Below are 25,821 nucleotides of genomic sequence, written 5' to 3' on the forward strand. Positions count from 1 at the left end.
CAAGTTTCTGGAACTTTTGGGAACTTTCTAGAATTTTCTTTTTAAGATTTTTTTTTAATTTTAATGTAGATTTATTTTTTCTATCAATTTTGATAACAGGACAACAGCTTTGGTAAAGGTCATATTTTTCTCTGAACAATGAAAACATTGCAACCTTATTGAAATATGTAATAGTTCTGAAGGCTTACATTCTTAATTCCATAACAATATAAACTAAAACTTCCTCTAGTGTGGGCTACAATAAAAAGAAAATCACCGGGTGGCTGATAAGCAACAGACATTTGTTTCTCACATTTGTGGAGTCAGGGACGGCCAAGATCAGTCACCAACAAATTTGGTTTCTGGGGCAGGCTTGTGTACTGGAACAAGTTTTTTTCTTGTTTTTTTTTTTTTTTTTTTTTCCTTGTGTCTTCACATGATGCTTTAGGTATCTCTAGGCCTTCTTAACATGAACACCAATCCAGTTCATGAGGGCTCAGTCCTAATGACCAACTTACCGCCCAAAGGTCCCCACCTCATAATAGTATCATGTGATTTCAACATATGAACTTTGTGGAGGACACAGACCTCAGACCATGCAAAAATCAGTCTTAAAGGAAATAGAATATACTCATTACATAAAGCTATATGAGACAACAAAGACTATATGATGTCTTTACAAGAAAATTACAGAACATTGTAAGTACAAAGCAATTCAAAATAAAACATCCTCAATTGGAATGATAAACATTCCAAAAGGTAGAATATGGTTAAAGAATTAAAGTTCAAGGTAGTAGTTTACCTTAATAAACAATATAAGAAAAAAATTAACAAGTATGTGTTAATATATACAGAAGATGTGTGGCTGATTAAATTATCTTGGTAGCACAATAAATGAACAACAAAATGTATTAAAATACTATAACTGATTAAGTGTGGATTTTACTTAATTTTACAAACATATCTAAGAACATATGCTTTAATAATTATAAGATAATTAGCTGGTTTAAAGATAAAATTGTTACTGATTTAATTAAATCAGGTACATGAAAAAGTGCTTATTTTTGCCACTTTGAAATATGCTTTTACTGATTTGGCAGGTCTGGAGATAGAACCCAGGGGCATTCGACCTCCAGCTACATCTCCTGCTCTATTTTTTATTTGTTATTTTGAAACAATCTCACTAAGTTGCAGAGGGCCTCACTAAGTAGCTGAGGCTGTCCACAAACCAAATCCTCTGGTCTCAGCCTCCCAAATGCTGGGATTACAAGCGTGTGCCACCACACTCGGCTAAAAATATTTTTGAGACCTGGTGTGGTGGAACATGTCTGTAATCCCAGAACTCAGAAGGCTGAGGCAAGAGGATCACAGTTGCCTGACTGGGCAACTCATCAAGACTGTCTCAAAATAAAAAATAAAAAAGACTAGGGAATGGCTCAGTGATACAGCACTCTAGATTCCATCATTGCTGGAAAAAAATTTTTTTTGATATATTAAATCCACAGAGATGGAAGGCTGAGTATATTTCCAATATAGATAGTATAATAAAAAAGATTATACTCCTATATAACACAAAAGCATGCCTGTGTTTCATTTTGCAGAACAACAAACCAATTTTAAAAAGGACAATGAAGCTGGGTATGGTGGCACATGTTTGTAATCCAGCACTTGAAAGGCTGTAACTAGAAGATCACATAGGTTTGAAGCCAGCCTCAGCTACTTAGTGAGGCCCTCTGCAACTTAGTTAGACCCTGTTTCCAAATAAATACAAAATAGGGATGACTTCTGAGAAGATGGTGACCGAGAAAAGCAGTGTTTACGAGTCCTGCTAAAACTCGATCTCTGTTGCCACAAATCAGTGCTTTTCATAGCCAGAAAGCACGATCAGCAGAGAAATAAAAAAATGTAAACACAAGGGACAGAGAAAAAAAAAGACTAGAAGAACCACCAGAGACCAGAAATCAAGCCTGCAATGCGGGAGTGGAGCCGCGCTGGCACCATCTTCCCTCACAGCACCAGGCTCCAGAGAGGAAAGGTAAACAAGGAGCCAAAATGAGCAGCAGTGAATCATTCGGGTGTAATTCAGCAGTTCTTTCAGCACAATGAACATCTAAAACTCCCAGTGGCCAAGCTCATCACGTCTTCCAGGGACTCAGAACGGAGGTCAAAACCAGAAAAGAAATACGCCAGCCTCACGGCCGAGGGCATGTCAGGTGCACCATATTGCCAGCAGCGCCAGCCTCATGGTCAAGGGCCCGGCCACAGCTCCAGATCTGCGCGCACAATAACCGTGAGTGTAATTGCAGCCCCTAAAGGAGAAATCTCTTTACTGCACTCCCAGGGACTTACGTACCTTTGATAATCTCCTTGGGTCAGATATTTTGCAGTCCAACCCAGTGAAGAAGTAGAAGTGGCAAAGATACCACACCCTAGTCGCAGCTCTCCGTGGGAAAACGCCCAGCCCGGCACCCCAATGGTCTTGTGCAGCCTCGATTATACTTTGCCATACAACCCAGTAAAGGAGTAGTGGCAGCTGAGATTACAACAGACTCAAGATACAGAGCACCTTAAGTGAAGTTGTGGTGACCCAGGGAAGGCACAAAATTCTGAAATCATGGGAAAGAGGAACAACAATAGAGCAATGAATGCCCACAACCCCATATTATCAGAACCTGATAACACAGAAATTCAGAGATCTCCAGAAGATCAAATCAGGAATATAACTGTAGAAATAATACATGACTTTCAAAAAGAATTTAGAGAGAGTCTAAAAGAAATAAAGGAAGCAATCATTGAGGTAGAGGCCTCAATTCAAAGTATAAACAATCAATTAGACCACATGGAGAATACAATCTCGCTCCTAGAAGATGATCACTCCAAAAACGAACACATAATTTATAACTTAGGAAAAAAATCAGACACCAGGAATCTGACACTGAAGAAATATGGGCCCATTTTAAGAGAGCTAACCTAAGAATAATTGGAATAGAGGAGGGAAAAGAAGGTGAAACAAAAGGGATCAATAATATCTTCAAAGAAATAATAGCAGAAAAATTTCCAAACATAAAGCAAGTGGTCAATATACAGGTCCAGGAAACTCATAGAACTCCCTTTAGACAGGATCAGAGAAGAGGATCCCCACACCACATAACTGTCAAAATGACCAATGTGGAAGCCAAGCAGAGAATCTTAAAGGCAACAAAATCAAAGGGCCAAGTGACATTCAGAGGCAAACCAATTAGAATCACTCCAGACTTCCCAAACCAAGTCATGAGAGCCAGAAGGGCTTGGAGTAACATATTCCAAACTCTGAAAGAAAACAACTTCCAGCCCAAAATTTCCTACTCACCAAAACTATCTATCAAATTAGATGGGGAAATAAGAAGCTTCCATAACAAACAGAAACTGAAGGAATTTATGTCTTCCAAACCAGCGCTAGAGAAAATATTCAAAGAGATTAACTACAAAGAAGAAATAGGTAATAAACACCAGAACCAGAGAAACAAGATTTTCCATCCAGCAGACAACTAAGCAAAGAAGAATATATTCATGTGTTTATAGGTTAAAATCTTTGGAGATTTATTATTTATTTCAGTCTTTTACCTATTTCTAAATTATATTTCTAAACTGTATTGTTTGCTTTTATTGTTGCTAATTTTTAGGGTTTCTATTTGGAATATTAATATACCTTCAGATATAGCATTTGGAAATATTTTATCCCCATTCTATCAGTAACTTTTAACTCTGTTTACATTGTCTTTGGATGTACAATTTTTTTATTTTTTAGGAAGTTTGTTTATTCTTTTGTTGCCTGTGCCTTCGAAATCATATCCAAGAAATCACTGCCAATTTCAATGTGAAGTGTTATGACCCAGGTTTTCTTCTAAAAATTATTGTCTTAAGATTTACATTTAGGTCTTTTATCTATTTTGAGTTAACATTTATATATGGTGTTAGGTAAGGGTCCAATCTTATTCTTTTTCATGTAATTATTATTTTTCAACAATATTTAGTGAAAAGATTAGTATTTCCTTCACCAAATGTTCTTGGAAACTTTGTCAAAAATAACTTGACCATATATGGAAGAATTTATTTCTAGGCTTTTTATTTTACTCCACTGGTTTATATATCTGCCTTTATAGCAGTACGATAGTGTTTCAATTATTGTAGCTCTATAAGATTTGAAATCAGAAAATGTACATCTTCTAGCTTTGTTCTCATTCGAGATTGGGTATTTAAGAGTTCATATTTCATGTTAAGATAGACTTTTTCTGAAAAAAAATAAATGTATGATAGTTTTACCTTAAAAAAAAAAGAAAAAAAATATCCTCTGGTAAGAAAGAAAGCAAAAATACTGAAATGTTATCTCTAAGTGATCAACAGTTTGATATCAGACAGATGAATCTCTTATGTGAGATTATCATTGTTAATTTTGGGTAAATTGCTATAATATTAGATGTTAACCACTAAGCCAAGCATGGGAAGGAGGGATGGGGAGGGAATGGGGTGAGGACTGGGTAGGGGCTAACTGGGTGATGTGTGCATGTATGTCTACACAAGTTTTTATCCCATTATGATGTATGAATACAGTGCACTAATAAAAAAAATTTTAATAAAAAAATAAAATAAAATCACAGTTATAGCTGGGGGGAAATATATATATATAAAATAGGTCTGGAAGTATAGCTTAGAGGTAGAAAAGCCCCTGGGTTCCACCCCTAGTACCACAAAAATAAAAAATAAAAAGGACAATGAATAGAAATAAAAAAAATTTTAGACAAATAATGCAAATGGCTGCTGAATGATATAACTTTACTGTTAATCAAGGAATTCTGAACTAAAACAATAAGTTATTCCTTAATTAGCAAAATTTTTAAAATGAGGACTATCTCTGATTTACTAGAATGAGAAAAAACAGGCCCTGTCTTATAATGGATGGAAAAGTAAACTATTGTGACTTTTTTGGAGAGCAATTTGGCAGAATATATCAAATATTAGAACTTATATTCCCTTTAAGCCACCAGTTTCAAATCCATAAGTCACTCACATACACAAAAATACCTTCCCAAAGACATTACAAACAGTGTCACAGTGAATAAGAAAATATTGAGAACCTAAATACTCATCAGTAGGGAACATCCATCAGTACACATCCAATAAAAATAAGGTTCAAATAACAACAGAATGCTGCTTTTAGTTATACCAGAAACAAAAAAATTCCAATTATACATTTATAAATAAATCTTTAAAAAGCCTTCCCATCTCAGCATATTCTCCATCCCTGGTGCCCTCTACTGAGAAGTCAGCCTGTCTGTCCTTCTCTGTTACAACTTGAATTAAAAAAATTTAAGCTATATTTTTCATAAGAGACTTTAAATGGTAAATTTTTTAATTTAGAAAATAAACAAGCAACCACTAATAAATGAACTCTAACAATAGAAAGATATCTGACATATCAAGGTAAACTCATACATATCATTCTCTCTGGCACAAATGGTCAAGAAAAGAATAAACCACTCTACCTCAAATGCTCTGCCACTTTAAAGCTATACATACTTAGTGTTGACATGCCCCATGTAGAACAGTGAACCAAAAGACAACTGTGTACTGGGGAAGAGATCTGAGTGATAAAACAATGCAATTTAAAAAAACAAAGTATTCTTAGTTAGGCATGTAAGTTATGACCAAGGAAAACCAAGGTGACTCTTGGGCAGAAAACTAAAGAAGTAACTGAGCATGCCCTCAGACCCACCTAGGAAGAACATCCCAGGGCGTTCTACTTCTGGGCTACACTCCCAGCCCTATTTTATTTTTTATTTTGAAACAGGGTCTCATGAAATTATTGAGGCTGGCTGAGAAACATAATCCTCCCATCTCAGCTTCCCAAGAAATGAAATTACAAGTGTGGGCCACCATGCCTGACTCCACCCCTAATTTTTTTTCTTTTCTTTTCTTTTTTTTTTTTTTTTTTTGCAGATCTGGAGATGGAACCCAGGGGCATTCAACCCCCGAGCTACACCATCTGCCCCATTTTTTGTTCTTTATTTTGAAACAGGGTCTCACTGAGTTGCACAGGGCCTCACTATGTAGCTGAGGCTGTCAGCGAACCATGATCCTCCAGTCTCAGCCTCCTGAATGCTGGGATTACAAGCATGCGCCACCACGCCTGGCTTCCACCTCTTTTTATATTTGGTTAAAAAAAATTCTAATGTCAACTGTGGTAACATGAAATAACACATGGAAGGAAAGGGGTATTGTGAGGAGAGAGGAGTTAGCACCCTACTTTATCCAGCTCAGCCTGCAGGACATTGAGTGCATTCTTAGCTTGCTGTAACTCCTGGGTGAGTCTGGCTTTCATCTGCGTGCTCTCTTGGTCCAAGGTTTGGAAGGAACGCTGCTGACGGGAGAGTTCCTGAAAAGCAAAGGACACACACATTAAATCAAAGGCAGATAACAAGGGTCGAAACACAAACATCCTACTAGGCAGTGTTCCACCGAAAAGAGCACGAGACAATAGGGAGCCAAGCCTGCCATACTCTGAATGGCAAACACAATCAGCCAGAGCACACTGGCCCCAGTAATCAAATCAGGTCTCTGAGGAAAGGCAAGGAGTCGGCCAGCTGATCACATAGAAACCAGCTTGCTTCCGCGTCCAGATGGGGTTTAAACAACCAAAAAGTATAAACCACCCATGAGAGTCTTAAACATAAAAGGAAAAAAGTAAATGTCACCAATTAACTTTTTTTGTCTATGTAATACTAGGAATTGAACCCAGGGTCATGCTACCTCCAGTCTATACCCCCACCCACCCCCTTTTATTTAGAAACAGGGTTTCACTACTTGCTGAGGCTGCTCTTCATACTCCTACCTCAGTCTCCCAAGTACTGGGATCACAGGCGTGAGCTATCATACCCAGCTCACAAGTGAATTTGATAACCAGAGAAGGATACCATTTAATATTCCCTGCCTAACTGAAATCCCTGATACACGCTCAGACTGACTCACCCAAAGGACCAAGGAGCAGCAATACCTACCAGCTCACTTCCATCCTAACTCTGCCAACATCTTCCCCACCCATCAACTACCTTCAGTGCCAACCCACAGGCTTTAAAGAAAATTGGAAAATGTTCTACAATTCTTTCACTGAAGAGAGAATATTGAAAAGAATAAATAGAGCCAGGTGTGGTGGCACACGCTTGTAATCCCAGCATTCAGGAGGCTGAGACCAGGGGACCGCAGCTCGTGGACAGCCTCAGCTACTTAGTGAGGCCCTCTGCAACTTAGTGAGACCCTGTTTCAATTAAAGAATTTAAAAAAAAATTGAGCAGAGGGGTGTAGCTCAGAGGTCAAATGCACCTGAGTTCCATCCCCACAGCACAAAAAAAAAAAAAAAAAAAAGAAGAGGATTCTTTTCTACTCAACATCTCATCAGAGAAGTACAAAAAAGAAAACTCTTGACTAGTAATTCCCCTTTCTGATCAAAACCAGACCTTCTGCTCAAAGTATTTCCCCAAATAATCAAACTTTTTTTTGTGTGGGCCTGAAGATGAAACCCGGGGGCATTCAACCTCCAAGCTAACCCCCAGCCCTATTTTTTATTCTTTATTTTGAAACATGGTCTCACTAAGTAGCTGGGGATGTCTGCAAACCGTGATCCTCCAGTCTCAGCCTCCCAAATGCTGGGATTACAAGCTTGCGCCACCACGCTAGGCCCCAAATAATCAAACTTTAAAACACAAAGTCATGAGAGCCTTTCAGACAAACTGTCCATGAGACCACTGACCTCGTGAAGTTCCTTTTCTTTCTCCTTGATCTTCTGTTCCAGAGAGCACCTGGCACTTTCTGCATTTTGTCGCTGACAACTCAAATCCTCACTCAATTTCTTCAGCTTTTGCTCCAATGTGGAACACTAACAAGATAAAAATATTGCACACCAAACAAAAATGATTCAAGGAAAAGAGCAAATATTGTGTATCTTAGAAAAAAAATTCTTGGTCTCCAGATTTATTTCAAGTTTACCATTGTTTTGATCTTTTTATTTCATAAAAGGTTACATTTTAAACTATCAGCCAACTACAAATCACTATAATCTTCGCACACATATACTTATGCTTGGGAGGTATTAGTAAGGATATAAAACATTAACTCTTTAAGCGGCTATTTCAAAATTTGTGCTATGAAAACTGAGACATGTCTAGTGATTCATCTAACACAGTGCCGCATCAGAAGTAGAGGTTAAAAAGAAACGGTGTTGGCCCAGTTTAGGGATTGTACAGTAATAAGAGGGTACCCATTACCCTCCTCTGATAGTCTCCTTCAAGCACAACAGATTTTGTGGGGAATATGAAATTGCTTCTTTCCACAATGTTCCCACCCAGCCACTTTGCATTTCTGCAGGTTCACTGCACTCCAGAGTATTACAACTGAGTTTTCAGTCAAGCTGCTGTTCACAACACAAAGAACATTCTTTTGCCTTCCTACACAGTGGTCGTCCATTAAATAATTTTTTAAAACATGATCTACATGAAAATCTAAAATGGTCTTCTAAAATTAAATGGGAACAAAATAGTCTTCTTTTTTCTTTCTTTTTTTCTTTTTTTGTGGGTCTGGGGATGGAACCCAGGGGCATTCTACCTCTGAGCTACACCCCTTACACTATTTTTTATTCTTTATTTTTGAAACAGGGTCTCACTAAGTTGCAGAGGGCCTCACTAAGTAGCTGAGGCTGTCCTCCAGTCCTCCAGTCTCAGATTCCCGAATTTTGGGATTACAAGTGTGCGCCACCATGCCCAGCTAAATGGTCTTAATTCTTGAAATGGTGAAATCCATTTCTCTATACCAATCTCTTGGGCTCAAATCTGTAAACTGCCATCCAATACAACTCTAAAGACCCAAGGAGTATAAGAAAACTTCATAATGGGAGGGAAGAATTTCCCACTGAAAAGTTCCCTTATTTGAAAATAATCAATCTACAAATATATTTCCGAGACCCATCATAGTCTAATTTAAAGTTATTAGAAATCTGAGAAATTTAACAGAGAATTCAGAGGGGAAAAAAAACACTATGTAATACTTTGCTGGAAGATTAGTCAGAAACCAATTATTATCTAACCATAGACAAAAAGCATCAAAATTGGTCAATAACTTGATGATTTTACAATTATCAAAACTTTAAAAATATCAAATTTAGCCAGGTGTGGTGGTGCACAATTGTAATCCCAGCATTTGCGAGGATGAGACAAGAATATCACAAGTTCACAGATAGTCTCAGCTACTTAATAAGGCCCTTTGCAACTTAGTGTGACCCTGTTTCCAAATAAAGAATAAAAAAATAAGGCTATAGGGATAGCTCAAAGATAGCCCCTGGGTTCCATCCCTAGTACCACAAAAAGAGAAGATATATATATATATATGTATAATTTTATATATATATATAAAAGTATAATTTTGAGCCAGTGATATAAATTAACCCAATTCCTTGAACATTATTACACCTTTGTCATTATCTTTATTGTTGAGTTTTATATGCATTGCAGATATCATAACAGTAATAAAATGTAAATTCAACAAATATTTATTGAAAGACTATTATATGTCATGCACTGTCCTAGACACTGAACATACAGCAGTTACCATCTCAGACAAAAATCATTGCACAAATGATAGTCCAAAATTTTGATGGCTGACAACTCTCAGGAAACAACACATGCTACAAAATAGATGAATGAACCCTTGGTGCCCTCTACTGGCACCCCCTCAAACTGCAATAGGTCAGCTCACCCATTCCAGAATCAATCTTCTCCTACTAGACATTGTAGGTTTCAAAACACCTGTTAGAAGTACTTATATTTTACTTAATTTTTAAATGACATTATAATATCAATGATGCACAATCCATGTAAAACTAGCTAACCACTAGGTGTCACAAATGCTCCATAATATTCTAAAATAAGCACCCAGAACTCAAGTCTTGAAAATTTGTAGCATATGACCCTAGATACTCCTTTTAAGATTTCTGGGTCTAGCCAGGCCACACACTTATAATCCCAGTACATGGGAGGCTGAGACAGAAGGATCACAAGTTCCAGGCCAGCCTCAGCTACTTAGTGAGGCCCTCCACAACTTAGTGAGACTCAGTTTCAAAATAAAGAATAAAATAAAAATTGGCCCTGGGTTCAATCTCCAGTACTGGGGGGAAAAAATTCTGTTCTAGGTCTGTTGAAAAGTTTCAATACCCAAGTCCCTTTCTGGGTCTGACTTTTTCATCTGTCAAAGGTAGGTGATAAACTCCAAGTTTGCAACCAACTTAACATTCTTTCAACATGGATTTATGTCTTATATCCATCCCACAATTTGCAAATACTTGAAAATGACCATACTATAAATAGGATAGAATCACTTTAAAACACAGTTACATAAGCTTCATTTAATAAGTAATTCTAATGGTAGAGATTTGGAAACAACATGATTTGATGTCAGCAAAATATTTAACAAAATAATAATAAGGACAAGAAATAGTATAGACTAAATTTTCAGTTAGGTAGATTTGTAGCTGATTGGGGGGGGGTTAAGAAAGCACTGAACAAATAAGTCTTGAGAAACTGGAAGGAATACAAAGAGAAAGAAAGTCAGAGTTGTGTTCTCACTTAGTTCATAATCTAATAAGAAAATACCTCATCAAATATATTGGATAGAACAAGGATTTGGTGATTTTGGTCTCATCAAAACCAACGTGGTAAAAAGTAAAAAGATAAATTTATTCTTACATATAAGGAAGTCCTGGTTAGGCAGGAATTCAACTAAAAATTATCTCAAGTGAAAAAAGAACTCAATAATAAGCTCTTATAATAGAAGTAATATTTACTGAACTTTATTTATTTATTTTGGTGGTACTGGGGTTCCTGGAAGCCCTTCTACCTCCGGGCTGCACTCCCATTTTTATTTGGAAACAGGGTCTCCTAAGCCAGTGCTCGCAGCTGGCTCTGAACCTGCGCGATCCTCCTGTCTCTGCCTCCCAAGCGCGGGGATTAGAAGCGTGCGCCACCACGCCTGGCTTTACTGAACTTTAATATGCCATATTATAATACAATTTTAAACTATAAGTTATAATTTTCTCAATTATATTGAATAATATTTGTGAATTTATATCACTATAAGTTCACCTTGTATCAGGTACTATGCTGAAGCTGTTACAAATATCAAGTTTTACAAAGGCCTATGACCCCAAGTATTACTATCTATGCCATTTTATTGATTGAGCAACTGAAGCTCAGAAGCTAATTAAGTAGTTCCAAAAGCAATATAATTGAGATGTGGCATAACCAAGCCTAAATCTAAGTTCTTCTAATTTAAAAGACCAAAAGTAGCTGGGCATGGGCACATGCTTGTTTAAAACAAACTTGGGAGGCTGAGATAGGAAGATCACATATTTGAGGACAGTTTTTTGTTTTTTTGTGGTACTGAGGGTGAAACACAGGGGCTTTTCTACCTCCAGGCTATACTCCCAGACCTATTTTATACTTTATTTGGAAACAGGGTCTCATTAAGTTGCTTAGAGCCTCACTAAGTAGCTGGGGCTGGCTTCGAACCTGTGCAATCCTCCTATCTCAGCCTCCCAAGCACTGGATCACATCTGGCTAGAAAATCCTGTTTTAAAATAAAAATGAAATAAAGTTGGAGAATATAGCTCAAAGGTAAAATGCCCCCAATTCAATTTCCAGTACTACAAGACAAAAGATGAAGAAGAAGGAGGAGGAGGAGGAGGAAGAGGAGGAGGAGAAGGAGGAGGAGGAGGAGGAGGAGAAGAAGAAGAAGAAGAAGAAGACGACCACGATGACGACCACCACCACCACCACCACCACCACCACCACCACCACTACCACAGTACTGTATGGAAAAAATAAGCATTCAGATCAAGGGAAGCCATGGTCTCATTAAAGCTCCAATGTCCTTTCATATATCTAATCAATATTTATCAAGAGTCTTATAGTGTAAAACACTGTGATAGGAAAATATGAAAAATAAACCTGATATTCACTTCCAGAAAGATAGAATAAAATACTATTTCCTATTCCTCCCAACAAGAACAAATAAAACACTTGGCGCTATATTAAAAGAAACATAAGGAATCCAGGCATGGTGGCTCAGGCCTGTAATCCCAGTGCGTGGAAGGTAGAGACAGTAGGCTCACAGGTTCACAGTCAGCCTCAGCCACTTAACAAGGCCCTGCACAACTTAGTGAGACCCTGTTTCAAAATTTAAAAATAAGATAAAACAGGGATGAGGGTATAGCTCAGAAGAAAAATACTCCTGGGCTTAAAAAACATAAGAAAGCAGACAAATGAGGGAGCTCCAGACCCCAAAAAATAACTTATGCCACAGGGGGGGAAAAAAGAAAAACTTTGCCAACACAGAATGCCCCGTGCAGCAGAAATGTGCTTTAGGAATGAAAAGGAAATCAATACATTCTCAAATAAAGGAAAACTAAGAATGTTTGGCCAGCAGACCTACTCTAAATGAATGACTACAAGAAATTCTCTAAACAATGAAAATGATGAAAGGAGACAGAACTCTAGGAAAGAAGAACAAGGTAGGCAATGATACAGACAGGGTAATGAGCTTTTCCTGTTCTGGAGCTCTTATTTATTTATTTATTTATTTATTTATTTATTTTTGCATAATAGGGATAGAACCCAGGACATTCTGCCTCCAAGGTACACCCCTAGTCCTATTTTTTAGTCTTTATATTTTTTGAAACAGAGTCCCACTGAGTTACAAATGGCCTCACTAGGTAACTGAGTCATCCACTAATGGCGATCCTATGGTCTCCCAAATGCTGGGATTGTAAGAGTCTGCCACCACGCCTAGCTGTTCTGGAGTTTTTAAAATGTTTGACAAGCCGGGCATGGTGGCTCACACTTGTAATTCCCGTGCTTGGGAGGCTAGCCGCGCTGGCTTAAGAGACTCTGTTTCCAAAAAAAAAGTATAAATAGGTCTGGGAATGTAGCCCGGAGGTAGAAGGGTTTCCAGGAACCCCAATACCACAAAAACAAAACAAAAAAATGTTTGAAAACTGATGCAAAAGTTCTAACACTGTCAATATAGTTCTAGATAAGTGGGAAGAAAAACTTAAGACAATTAATGATATTATAAATGGAAGAAGGTAAAAGAATAAAAAGGGAGGTATATGTTTTCTAATTTATTAGCACTAGTAAAACAAACTGACAAATAGAATGTGATGTTATGTATACATAATGTAATATCTATAACAATCACTATAAACCTCTACAAATGGATTTACTGAAAAAACACTATCAATAAGCCAAAAAAATTCTAAAAAATGTTTACATAACCTACAATACAAAGGTAAGAAAACATAAGAGAAATAAAAAAAACAAAAAAATAAAATGGCAAATTTAAGTCATGACATATTCATAGTTACACTGAATGTAAATGGTCTAAATATACCAATTAAATAACAAATGGAAGAGTAAATTGAAAAACATGACCCAACTATATGTAGTCTACATGGAGCTCGCCTCAACTATAACAATGCAGGTAGATTAAAAGAAAAATGACAGGCCGGGGGTAGTGGCGCACGCTTGTAATCCCCGCGGTTGGAAGACTGAGAAAGGAGGATCTCACAGGTTCGAAGAAAGCCTCCACTGGCTTAAGAGACCCTGTTTCCAAATAAAAAAATATAAAATAGGCCTGGGAGTGTAGCCCGGAGATAAAAAGCCTCTGGGTTCCATCCCCAGTACCACCAAAAGAAAAAGAAAAAAGACAAGAAGAAATACATAAATTTAAGCCAGGTGTGGTGGAGCATGCTTGTATTCCAAGTACTTGGGACACTAAGACAGGAGGACTGTGGTTCACAGCAAGCCTCAGCTACTTAGTGAGGCCCTCTGTAACTTAGTGAGACCCCATTTCAAAATAAAGAACAAACCGGATATGGTGGCACATGCTTGTAATTCCAGCATTTGGGAGGCTGAGACAGAAAGACTGCAGTTCGAGAACAGCTTCAACTACTTAGTAAGGCCCTTTGCAACTCAGTGAGACCCTGTTTCAAAATAAAGAATAAAAAATAGGGCTGAGGGTGTAGCTCGGAGGTAGAATGACCCTGGGTTACATCCCCAGTAACACAAAAAATAAAAATATAAAAATAATAGCTTTATAACTATTAAAATAACTATAAAAATATTTATAACTATAAAAATCGCTTTTTAACTATTAAAGAAATTGAATTTATAATTTTAAATCTGACAAAAAAGGCATCTCCATTCCTCAACAATTTTACTGGAGAATTCTACCAAGTGTATAAAAAAGAAAATAAGGGTGTATTCATTTCGAGTCACTCCTCCATGCCAGTCTGGTATGGAGCTGTATTTCTATTTTCTCTCTTTCTATCTTTCAAATAAACTTCTTTAAATCTTAAAAAAAAAGAAAAGAATACCAAATGTACATAATCTATCAGAAAACTGAAGGGGAACACTTCCCAACTAATGTAATAAAACTACTATCAACTTGATACAATATGAGATAAAGAGGGTAGCATTAAAAGAACAGACTAATATATCTCATTATACACACAAAAATCCTAACAAGTTCTTAGCAAATAAAATTCAAAAACATATAAAAAAAAATTACACACCACGACCAAGTGGAGTTCATTCTAAAGTAAGGCTCATTCCAATATGAAAATCTGTCATCTATTACATTAACAATTATTTTATACACCTGCATGTGAATCTAAAATTATCTCAAAACAAAAATGTGAATAAATTAATGGAAGAAAAGAAGAAACAAAGAAAGGAAGGAAAAGACCTGAGTACAGAAAGCAAATAGGAGAAATGGGTCTACTACAGTGATTTGGTTTTTTGGGGGGAGTTTTGTTGTTTTATTTTTGGGTGCTGGGGGTGGAACCTAAGGCATTCTGCCTCTGAGCTACACAACCCCAGCCCTATTTTATTTTTATTTGGATATAGAGTCTCACTAAGTTGTGGAGAGGGACTCACTAAGTTGCTGAGGCTAGTCAAGAACAAACATGTGATCCTCCTGTCTCAGCCTCCAAAGTACCGTGATTACAGGCACGTGCCACCACAATCTGCTTAGAGTGCTGGTGCTGGTGCTGCTTCTTTTGTTGTTTTTACTACAGCCTTACAAATACTATAGAGTTTATTAGAAATGAATACCTTAGTACCTCAGATATGGTCTAACAAGATTAACTTTTGCAAGTTCCTATGTGATTCTGACAATTAGGCAAGTGTGGGAACCACAGGAGCAGAGCACAAATAGTAACAATAAAAGGGTCAAAGGGGATGAGAGAAGAAAATAGCTCACTGCTTCAAGAGACAAGGAAACGTGCTCACAGGTATAAGAAAGGCATCAAAAGTCAGCCTGGAGTGGAAGAAGAAAGGCAGATAAAAGCAAAGCACTGGGCACTGAGGAAGAACAGTTTTAGGAAACACCAAATCATCATGGTTGGTCTTAAAAGGTAATTTAGGACTTCCAGGCTGACAGCAACTGAGGGAAGCAGCACATATCAGTCCTGCTGACACCTGATCTCCACTGTATCAGTAGAGGAATAAAACGATAGGTACAAGGCTGCAAGGGGGGAAAAAAGTTAGACCAATCAGAGCAGAAAAAAAACCCGTTCGCTTTACAGCTGCGGTCACCACAGCAGTGCCATCTTCCCTCACTGCACTGACTCCAAAGACCAAAAGAAAAACAATCAAGGACCTGAAGTGAGCAACTGCAGATTATCAGTTATAAGACATCAGTTCCTCCTGCGCAGACTCCTGCTACAACTTCCAGCAGCAGCTGCCAAGCTCACCTCGCCCTCCAGAGATCCAGAGCAGTGCTCAACAAGACCTTAAGTTAAGCTGCAGTCCCCACAGGAGATTGCCCAGCAGGGTGCCCTCAGGGACTCGCACAGCCACAATAAACTCCCTGGGTCTGAGACTTTGCGTTTCAACCCAGCAAAATGTGGGATGAAGTCTACAATTTGCAGCAGTAGCGGCCAAGCTTACCACATCCTCCAGAAATTCAGAGCAGTGCTCAAAATCACCTTAAGTGAAGCCACATTCCCCATGGGAGAACGCCTAGCAGAACACCCCCAGGGACTCGCACAGCAGTAATTAACTTTCTGGGTCTGAGACTTTACAGTTCAACCTGGAAAAGATGGGGATGCAGTTTGCTGTTGGACATTGCAGAGGATCAGACAGACTCAGGCTCTGCATCAGAGGAAAGTGTTGGGGGAGACCTACGCTTAACACTAGACCCTAGGAGGACCTCCAGGATCACCACAGACAACCCAATCATGTGAACAGGGAGAAGTCAGACCAACCCAGCCCTCACTTTGGAGAACAGAGACTCTTACACCGAGTTTGGTCTAAGAGGCATCAGCACCTACAGATGCAAGGAGAGATCGAGACCACATCTGTGGAAAGCGTTTACCAATCATGGTAAACAGGAAGAAGTCAGACCAACCCAGCCCTCACTTTGGAGAACAGAGACTCTTACACCGAGTTTGGTCTAAGAGGCATCAGCACCTACAGATGCAAGGAGAGATCGAGACCACATCTGTGGAAAGCGTAGAGGGTGACCTGTGTTTAACATTAGATCCAGCCCCATTGATACTGGCCATCTACATAGACTGAGAAAGACTCAGAGAAACAGGCTTTGCAGCAGGAAAGGTATCGGTGGCACTCGGTATCTGCAGAGAGAGACTGTAGAGACCTAGTCTACTGAGTATTCATTTATTTGTACAGTTGCATTAATTTGTTGTTAGAGTTGTTTGGGTTTTTTGTTTGTTTGTTTGTTTTTTATGGTACTGGGGGTGAAATCCAGGGGCTTTCTACCTCCGGGCCATAATCACAGACCTATTTTTATATTTTATTTGGAAACAAGGTCACACTAAATTGCTGAGAGTCTCACTAAGTAGTTGAGGCTGGCTTCGAACCTGTGCAATCCTCCTGTCTCAGCATCCCAAGCACTGGGATTACAAGTGTGTGCCATCATGGCCAATATGACGACTATTTTTTTACCCTCTCCCCAAAGCATCTCCCAAGCTTCCTCCCTTGGATATACCTACTCTTCTCTCCATCCCTTTTCTGTTTTTTCTTTTTTCTGCTCTGCTTTTCTCTTCTTTGTCTTGTATTAAATCCACTTCATAAGTTAGTAGAGGAGAGCATAGGTTCAACACTACAACATATTGGCACAGGCAGTAACTTTCTCAACAAAACCTCCAAAGCTCAGGAAATTAAAGCAAGAATAAACAAGTGGGATAACATCAAACTAAAAAGTTTCTTCTCATCAAAGGAAACTATCAATAACCTAAAGAGGAAGCCTACAGAATGGGAAAGGATCTTTACCAGCCACCATTCTGATAGGGGGCTAATATCCAGAGTATACAAAGAGCTCAAAAGACTCTACACTAGCAAAACAAACAACCCAATCAAGAAATGGGCAAATGAACTAAATAGACACTTCACAAAAGAAGAGATACAAAGGGCTAATAGATACATGAAAAGATGTTCTTCATCACTGGCCATCAGGGAGATGCAAATCAAAACTACACTGAGATTCCATCTAACCCCAGTCAGAGTAGCAAGCATAAAGAAATCAAATAACAACAAATGCTGGCGAGGATGTGGGGAAAGAGGAACTCTTTTACACTGTTGGTGGGAATGCAAACTAGTTCAGCCACTATGGAGATCTGTGTGGAGATTCCTAAGAAAGGTGGGAATAGATCCACCATATGATCCAGCTATACCACTCCTGGGTATCTTTCCAAAGGGGTTGAATTCAGAGAACTACAGCAACATATGCATACCTATGTACATAGCAGCACAATTTGTAATAGCCAAAATATGGAAACAACCCAGATCACCATCAATAGATGAATGGATAGCAAAACTGTGGGAAATACACACAATGGAATTCTATTCAGCCATAAAGAAGAACAAAATTATATCATTTGCAAGAAGATGGAAAGCCCTGGAGAACATTATGTTAAGTGAGATCAGCCAAGCACAGAAGAAGAAGATACATATGTTTCCTCTAATATGCCCAAACTAGGAAACACAAAGAATACCAGTGGGACTCCAGATATTGAAGGGGAAATATTAGCTAAGTTTGGATGGTAAGATAGGAGAGGAGGAAGGCCGGTCTTGATTAATGAGGGTCTACACCTGAACATGTGTAAAATTATGAATATGACATGGTTAACCTGGACAACCATTGGTGGGAGGGGGGAAGGGAAAATGGGGGCGGGGGGGAGAGGGCACCAAATATAGTGTAAATGTATACTATTTATGTTCAATAAAAAAATTGTTATAAAAAAAAGAAACCCCAGTACCACCAAAATAAATAAATAAATGAATAAATAAAAAAATAAAAAATAAAAAATAAATCCACTTCATATTACTATACTAAAAACTCTACATTTGGTACTAGAATGCCACTACATATTCACTATTTCCAATTCCTATTCTATAGTACCTTACCAAACTCATACTCTCATTCTATTCAATCCTATCTGTGGCTTTACCCTATTCTTGCATTTACAACTTTATTTCCCTCCTAACACACTCTTCACTATTGAATACAACACAATTTGCCCTTGGATATACCAGCTGACACCTATAGAGAAAATAAGAAAAATCTATCAAAAGCAGCAGATACGAACTTCTGAAATCATGAGGAGGAGGACTAATAACAAGGAAGCAATGAGCTCCCACAACACCACAATAATAGAACTTGACAACACAGAATTGCAGGGATCTCCAGAAGGTCAAATCAAAAATGTAACTGTAGGGACAATACAAGATTTCCTAAAAGAATTTAGAGAGTCTGAAAGAAATAAAAGATGCAATCATTAAAGTAAAGGCATCAATTCAAACTATAAACAATTAGACCACATGGAGAATAGAATCTCACTCCTGTAAGATGATCACTCCAAAAACGAATGCATAGTATATAACTTAAAAAAAAATTCAACAGCATGAATTGGACGTTGAAGAAATATGGGCCCATTTTAAAAGAGCTAACCTAAGAATAATTGGCATAGAAGAGGGAAAAGAAGGTGAAATCAAGGAGATCAACAATCTTTTCAAAGAACTGCAGAAAATTTTCCAAACATAGAACAAAAGGTTGCTATACAATAACAGGAAACCCCCTTTAGACAAGATCAGAGAAAAGGTTTACTGCACCATATTATAGTCAAAATGACCAACATAGAAGCCAAGGAGAGAATCTTAAAGGCAACAAAAACAAAAGACCAAGTGACATTCAAAGGCAAACCATTTAGAATCAATCCAGACTTCCCAAACCAAGTCATGAAAGCCAGAAGGGCCTGAAGTAGCATGTACCAAACTCTGAAAGAAAACAACTTGCAGTCAAAAATGTCCTACCAGCAAAAGTATTTCTCAGATTAGACAGGGAAAGAATTTAGGTCTTCCAAACCAGCACTAGATAAAATACTCAAAGAGACTAACTGAAAAGAAGAAATAAGTAATATACACCAAAACCAGAGAAACAAGAATTTCCATCCAACAAACAACTAAGCAAAGAACAAACACTACCTCAAACAGAAGTTAAATCTCAATACGTTAGGAATTCAAATACATCTCTCAGCCAGGCGTGGTGGTGCATGCATGTATTCCTGCCGAGATTACCACCACCACCTCCTCCTCCTCCTCCTCCTCCTCCTCCTCGGCATCTGCGTGAAGAAGATCTCCCACACAGTTACTTGGCTGGCCTAAAGTAGGCGGAGCCCCGAGGGGAGGTGTGGTCTCTGGTTAAAATACTCCCCCACTTTTAGATATTCTTTCATAACTATTATTCTTTTGGTAATGATTCTTTTAACTCTCCACACAAATTGCTCCGGTGGTGTAAGATCAGGACTGTGAGAGAAACTGAGTCTGTGGAAAATAAATTTTCTAGTAATTTTTCTAAGCCTCTAAACACCCTCGGCTTTGTTCAAAGATCTAAATCTAGTCAGAATTCAGATACTGTGGAAGCAGTCCTGCTACCGCAATTACAAATGCAGAATTCCTCCCTATCTTTGACCTTCATTCTAACCATTACAATAGAGCCAAGGGCTAGAAGGAATCTTGACCTTTGCACCTAGTGATAGCGCTGCCTGGAGACAGGGCAACACCACCTGGTTAAAATAGCTATGTCAGAACAAAGGACAGATATAATAGATGTGTAAGTGTGAAAAGAAAGGAAATATGGTGAGAATAAGAAAGCATTTTTGTATGAAGAGGAGCTTATCCTAAGATTGTCCCAAATGGGAAAGAAAGAAATTAGAAAGATTAAAAGCAGGTTGCAGAAGGATTGTGGTGTGGAAATGGATTATTAAAAGAGGAATAGGTTTCTAATAAGCTTATCGTTTGAGGAAAAGTGCTCAGCTGCTAGAGAAATACATCTGATAACTAAATCTAAAAACTTCATGTTATTTCTTGGTGTTTACCTGCTAAACTGTGTTATGAGCTTGCTTAAGCTTTCAGACAGCAGATGGTATTGCAGACAAAATCCAGCATTCATCGAAATCCTCTAAATCATCATAAATGTACACGGATTTCCCTACGCCAACTACATGTATGAAAGCTGGAATCTCGGACTTCGTCCCCCATTCAGTTCAAAGGAGGTTGCTAGATAGAAAAGGACATTGGACTAAGCCCTAGGAATAAAAGTTCCGAAAGGGTTAAAGAAAACTCTTAAAAGCTGGATTCTTCAAGTGATTTTGGGTGTGACTTTTGTTCTTCTGGAATCTGCCCACTAAAAGCCTCTGCAGCTGCAAGGCCAAAGGGGCTGACTCGAAGCACAAGACCCACCTGTAGGGTCATGGGACTGATTTCAATCACAAGGACCTGTGATGTCACAGGCCTTACTTTTGTCTTGTTCAGGGTTGGTAATTTGCATGTGTATCTCACTATTGTATTTTGGGTGTTTGCACTTTTCTACTAGGGAATCACGGGAAAATGGGGAAATATAAAAAATCTTGTGTCTAGAATAAAGTGTTCAACTGCACAAGAAGCATGGATCCATGTCAGATTCTTTCTCGGAGAGGAATCTCTGCATTTAGCGCCATGAATAGGAACTTAAAGAAATTTATTTCATAAAAGGGAAAGAATCGCTGCAGATAAGTGGCTGCAGAACTACCACCCTAACTTTTGTCCACCTTTCTGAGATAAAATCGATATTGAGCAGCCGGGCGTGGTGGCGCACGCTTGTAATCCCCGCGCTTGGGAGGCAGAGACAGGAGGATCGCGCAGGTTCAAAGCCAGCCGTACTGGCGTAAGAGACCCTGTTTCAAAAATATAAAAATAGGTCTGGGAGTGTAGCCCGGAGGAAGGAGGGCTTCCAGGAACCCCAGTACCACCAAAAAAAAAAAAAAAAAAAAATCGATATTGAGCATATTTAGTGCTGGATTTATTATTCCCGACTGAGCAGGCTTGCAACACATTCCCAGCATTTGGGAGGCTGAGACAGGAAGACTGTGGTTTGAGGACAGCTTCAGATACTACTTAGTGATGCCCTTTGCACTCAGTGAGACCCTGTTTCAAAATAAAGAATAAAAAAATAGGGCTGGAGGTAGGATGGCCCTGGGTTCCATACCCAGTTTAAAAAAAAAAAAAAAACATCTCTTAATAATCACACTGAACATAAATGGCCTCAACTCCCCAATAAAAAAAACAAAGTGGCAAAATGGATTAAAAACCAGAATCCATCTATCTGCTGCCTGCAAGAAACACACCTTACAAGTAAAGATAGTAAAAACCTAAGGTAAAAGGTTGGAGCAAGATGATCCATGCCAATGGAAATCTAAGATAAGCAGGAGTATCAACTATGATATGAGACAAGTTAGACTTCAAGCCCAAGGTTATTAGAAGAGACATTTTTTACTGGTAAAAGAACAATCCAGCAAGAGGAAATAATGATAAATTCCAATATAATAATACTGGCAGACTTCAATATCCCTCTCACACCATTAGACAAAAGGTCAGGAAAGATGCCTCAGACCTAAAGGACACCATCAACCCAATATTTGACACATACAGGATATTCCACCCAACTACAGCAGAGTTCACATTTTTCTTAGCTGGTCACAGAACCTTCTCCAAAATAGATCACATCCTGGCCCACAAAATGAGCACTAGCAAATTAAAAAAATATTACCTACTTCTATGTGTCTTTTCAGACCATAATGGAATGAAACTAGAATTCAACTATAAGACCCAGAGAAACCACATAAACACGTGGAGACTGAACACCACATTGCTGAATGAAAAATGGATCATAGAAGAAGTAAGGGGTGAAGGCAAGAAATTTCTAGAAACAAATGAAAATAGAGATACAACATATCAAAACCTCTGGGACACTTTGAAGGCATATTAAGATAAAATTCATAGCACTGAGTACTCACATAATAAGAACAGAAAATCACCAAATAAAAACTTTTGTTATTGGTGATTTCAAGAGCTTTGACTACCTCAAAGCCCTTGAAAAATAAGAACAATCTAACCCCAAAGATAGGAAATTATTAAAATCAGAGCAGAAATCAACTAAGTAGAAAATTAAAAAATACAGAAAATCAACAAAACCAAAAGCTGGTTTCTCGAAAAAATTAAGATAGATAAACCACTAGCCAACCTAACCAAAAACAAGAGAATCAACCCAATTTACGAAGATAATAGATGAAAAAAGAGAAATTATAACTAACAGTGTAGAAGTCCAGAGAATTATCAGAAACTACTTTGAAAAATTATACTCCAACAAAATGGAAAATCTGGAAGACACTGACAACTTTCTAGATAAATACAATCTGCCTAAACTGAGTCAAGAAGATATAGAAAAATTAAACCAAACAATAGCAATCAAAGAGATTGAAACAGCAATAAAGAGCCTCCTACCAAAGAAAAGCCCAGAACCAGAGGGTTTCCCAGTGAAATTTATAAAACCTTTATAGAAGAGCTAATCCTGATACTCCTCAATCTATTTCATGAAATAGAAACAGGACTCTCCCAAATACATTCTATGAAGCCAATATCACATTAATATCAAAACCAAATAAAGACAGCTCAAGGAAGGAAAACTACAGGCCTATATCTCTGATGAACTTAGATGCAAAACTCTAAACAAAATACTAGCAACACACATTGAAAACCACATCAAGAAAATCATACACCATGACCAAGTAGGGTTCATCCCAGGGAAGCAAGGCTGGTTCAACATGCAAAAATCATCCATGTAATTCATCATATAAAACAGAACAAAAGACAAAAATCACATGATCATTTCAATAGATGCTGAAAAAGCATTTGATAAAATCCAACATCCATTTATGATAAAAGCACTGCAGAGAATCAGAATAGAAGGAACATATCTCAACATCATAAAGGCAATCTACAATAGCCTGAAGCCATCATATTTAAACAGGGAAAAACTTTGAGAATTTCTCCTAAAAACAGGAACAAGACAAGGATGTACATTATTACCACTTCTTTTCAATATAGTACTTGAGACTTTAGCCAGAGCAATAAGGCAAAAAAAAAAGGAAATCAAAGGAGTACAAATAGTAAAAGAACTCAAACTTTCATTATTTGCAGATGACATGATACTAAGAACACCCAACAAAATAAACCAAAAGGCTGATAAAACTAATCAACAAATTTAGCAAAGTGTCTAGATACAAAATCAATCTTAAATAATTGGTACACCAACCATAAATCCACTGAAAAAGAAATCCAGAAAACACTTCCACTCAGAGTTTCCCACAAAAAAAAAAATAAAATACTTAGGAATAAACTTCATCAAGGAGGTAAAAGACCTCTACAAAGAAAATTATAAAACATTGAAAAAAGAAATCAAAGAAGATCTCAAAAGATGGAAAGATCTTCCATGTTTGTTGATAGGCAGAATTAATATCATTAAAGTAGCCATACTTCCAAAAGTGATCTACAGATTCAACACAATACCCATTCAATTACCAAGATCATTCCTCACAAACAGAAAAGTCAGTCCTTAAATTTGTTTGGAACAACAAAAAACTCAGAATAGCCAAAGTGGTTCTCAGCAACAATGCAGGAGGAATCACCATACCTGATTTTACTATACTACAAAGACATAGTAATAAAAAGTATGGTACTGGCACAAAAACAGATACACAAACCAGTATAGCAGATCAGAAGACTTCAGAAACAAATTCACACACTTACATACAATTAATTTTTGACAAAGGGGCCAAAACATACACTGAAAAAAGGATAGCCTGTTCAACAAATTGTGTTGGCAAAACTGGTTAACCATATGCAGAAAAATGAAAATAAATCCTACTTTCTTGCCTTGCACAAGATTCAATTCAAGACAGATCAAAGACTTGGAAATTAAACCAGAGACCTTGAAGCTTCTTAAAGAGGGCATAGGTACAACAATGCAACACATAGGCACAGATAAACTTTCTCAACAAGACCCCAAAGGCACAAGAAACTAAAATGCGAATCAATATGTGGGATTGCATTAAACTGAATAGCTTCTGTACAGCAAAGGAAGAAATTTAAATGGCAAATAAATGCATGAAAAAATACTCAACATCATTAGCAATCCAAGAGATGCAAATCAAAACTACCCTGAGATTTCATCTAACTCCAATTAGAATGGCAATCATTCAAAACACAACAACAAATGCTGGCGAGGATGTGGTAAAGTGAGAACTTTACACTGTTGATGGGATTGCTAATTAGTGCAATTTGGAAAACAGTATGAAGGATCCTCAGAAGAATGGGAACAAACTTACCAAATGATCCAGCAATACCACTTCTGGGTATCTACCCAAAAGAAAGGAACCCAAACTACCAAACTAATGCATGCATATCTATGTTCACAGCTGCACAATTCACCAATGGCAAACTATGGAATCAGCCAAGATGTCCAACAAAACTATGGGATATCAACACAATGGAATTTTACTCAGCCATTAAAAAAAAACACACACACAATTATCTCATTTACAGGGAAACAGATGGAACTGGAAGACATTATGCTAAGTGATATTAGTCAGTCACAAAAAATAAGAAATCAGATACTCTCCCTAATATGCAGAAGCCAGGGAGAAAATAGGTCAAAGGAAGAACTCTAGACAAAGGAGATTCTATAGATGAGCAAATAAGGCAACCTAACTGAGGGGATGGGAGGGAGGAAAGGGGAAGAGGGAAGTTCTCTAATGCACATGATGTACTTTAACAAACATATCAATGTCAATCACTAAGCCAAACATGAGAAGGAGGGAGGAGGAGGGAATGAGGTGGAAACTGGATAATGGCTAATTGGGTTATGTGTACATGTATGTCTCTACCATCTTGCATCCCATTAAGATGTATGAATACAATTCACCAATAAAAAGAAATAAAATTATATTCAGACAAAAAAATAAAGTAATTCAGTTTTCTCCATATTGCTTGTTGTCATATACTATACTTTTATTTTTTTGTTAATTTCTGCCTCCTTTTATTAAGAGAATGCTCCAAGGGCAAGGATTTTTGTCTTTTTTTTAATTGACCTATCCCCCAGGTGTAGAACAGTTCCTGATCTATTATGGGTAATCAATAAATATTTATGAAATAAATCAGTGAGTGAATGAATAAATGAATGGATGAAAAAAAAACAGAGAACTAGAGAGGTAAATTGGGGCCAAGGGAATAAAAAGCCTTCCAAACACTTGCTAAATGGAGCCTTAAGAAGATTTTAAGAGCCGGGCATGGTGGCACACGCTTGTAATCCTAGCATTTAGGAGGCTGAGACAGGAGGATCTGGGTTCGCAGCCAGCCTCAGCTACTA

The 25,821-nt window shown here is 37.8% G+C and overlaps 1 protein-coding gene across 1 annotated transcript in view; it reads right to left on the bottom strand.

The window, feature by feature from the left end:
- CENPF (centromere protein F) overlaps positions 1-25,821 on the bottom strand; it is a gene marked incomplete at both ends in the record, with an annotated part of 67,489 nt that overhangs the window by 28,677 nt on the left and 12,991 nt on the right. The window contains 2 exons of the mRNA XM_080699582.1: positions 6,263-6,391; positions 7,763-7,888. Coding sequence (XP_080555708.1) covers positions 6,263-6,391; positions 7,763-7,888 — 255 coding nt within the window. The remainder of the gene's footprint in view (positions 1-6,262; positions 6,392-7,762; positions 7,889-25,821) is intronic.

The sequence above is a fragment of the Muscardinus avellanarius genome (genome assembly GCF_963383645.1).
Source record: "Muscardinus avellanarius genome assembly, chromosome: 7".
Classification (NCBI taxonomy): domain Eukaryota; kingdom Metazoa; phylum Chordata; class Mammalia; order Rodentia; family Gliridae; genus Muscardinus; species Muscardinus avellanarius.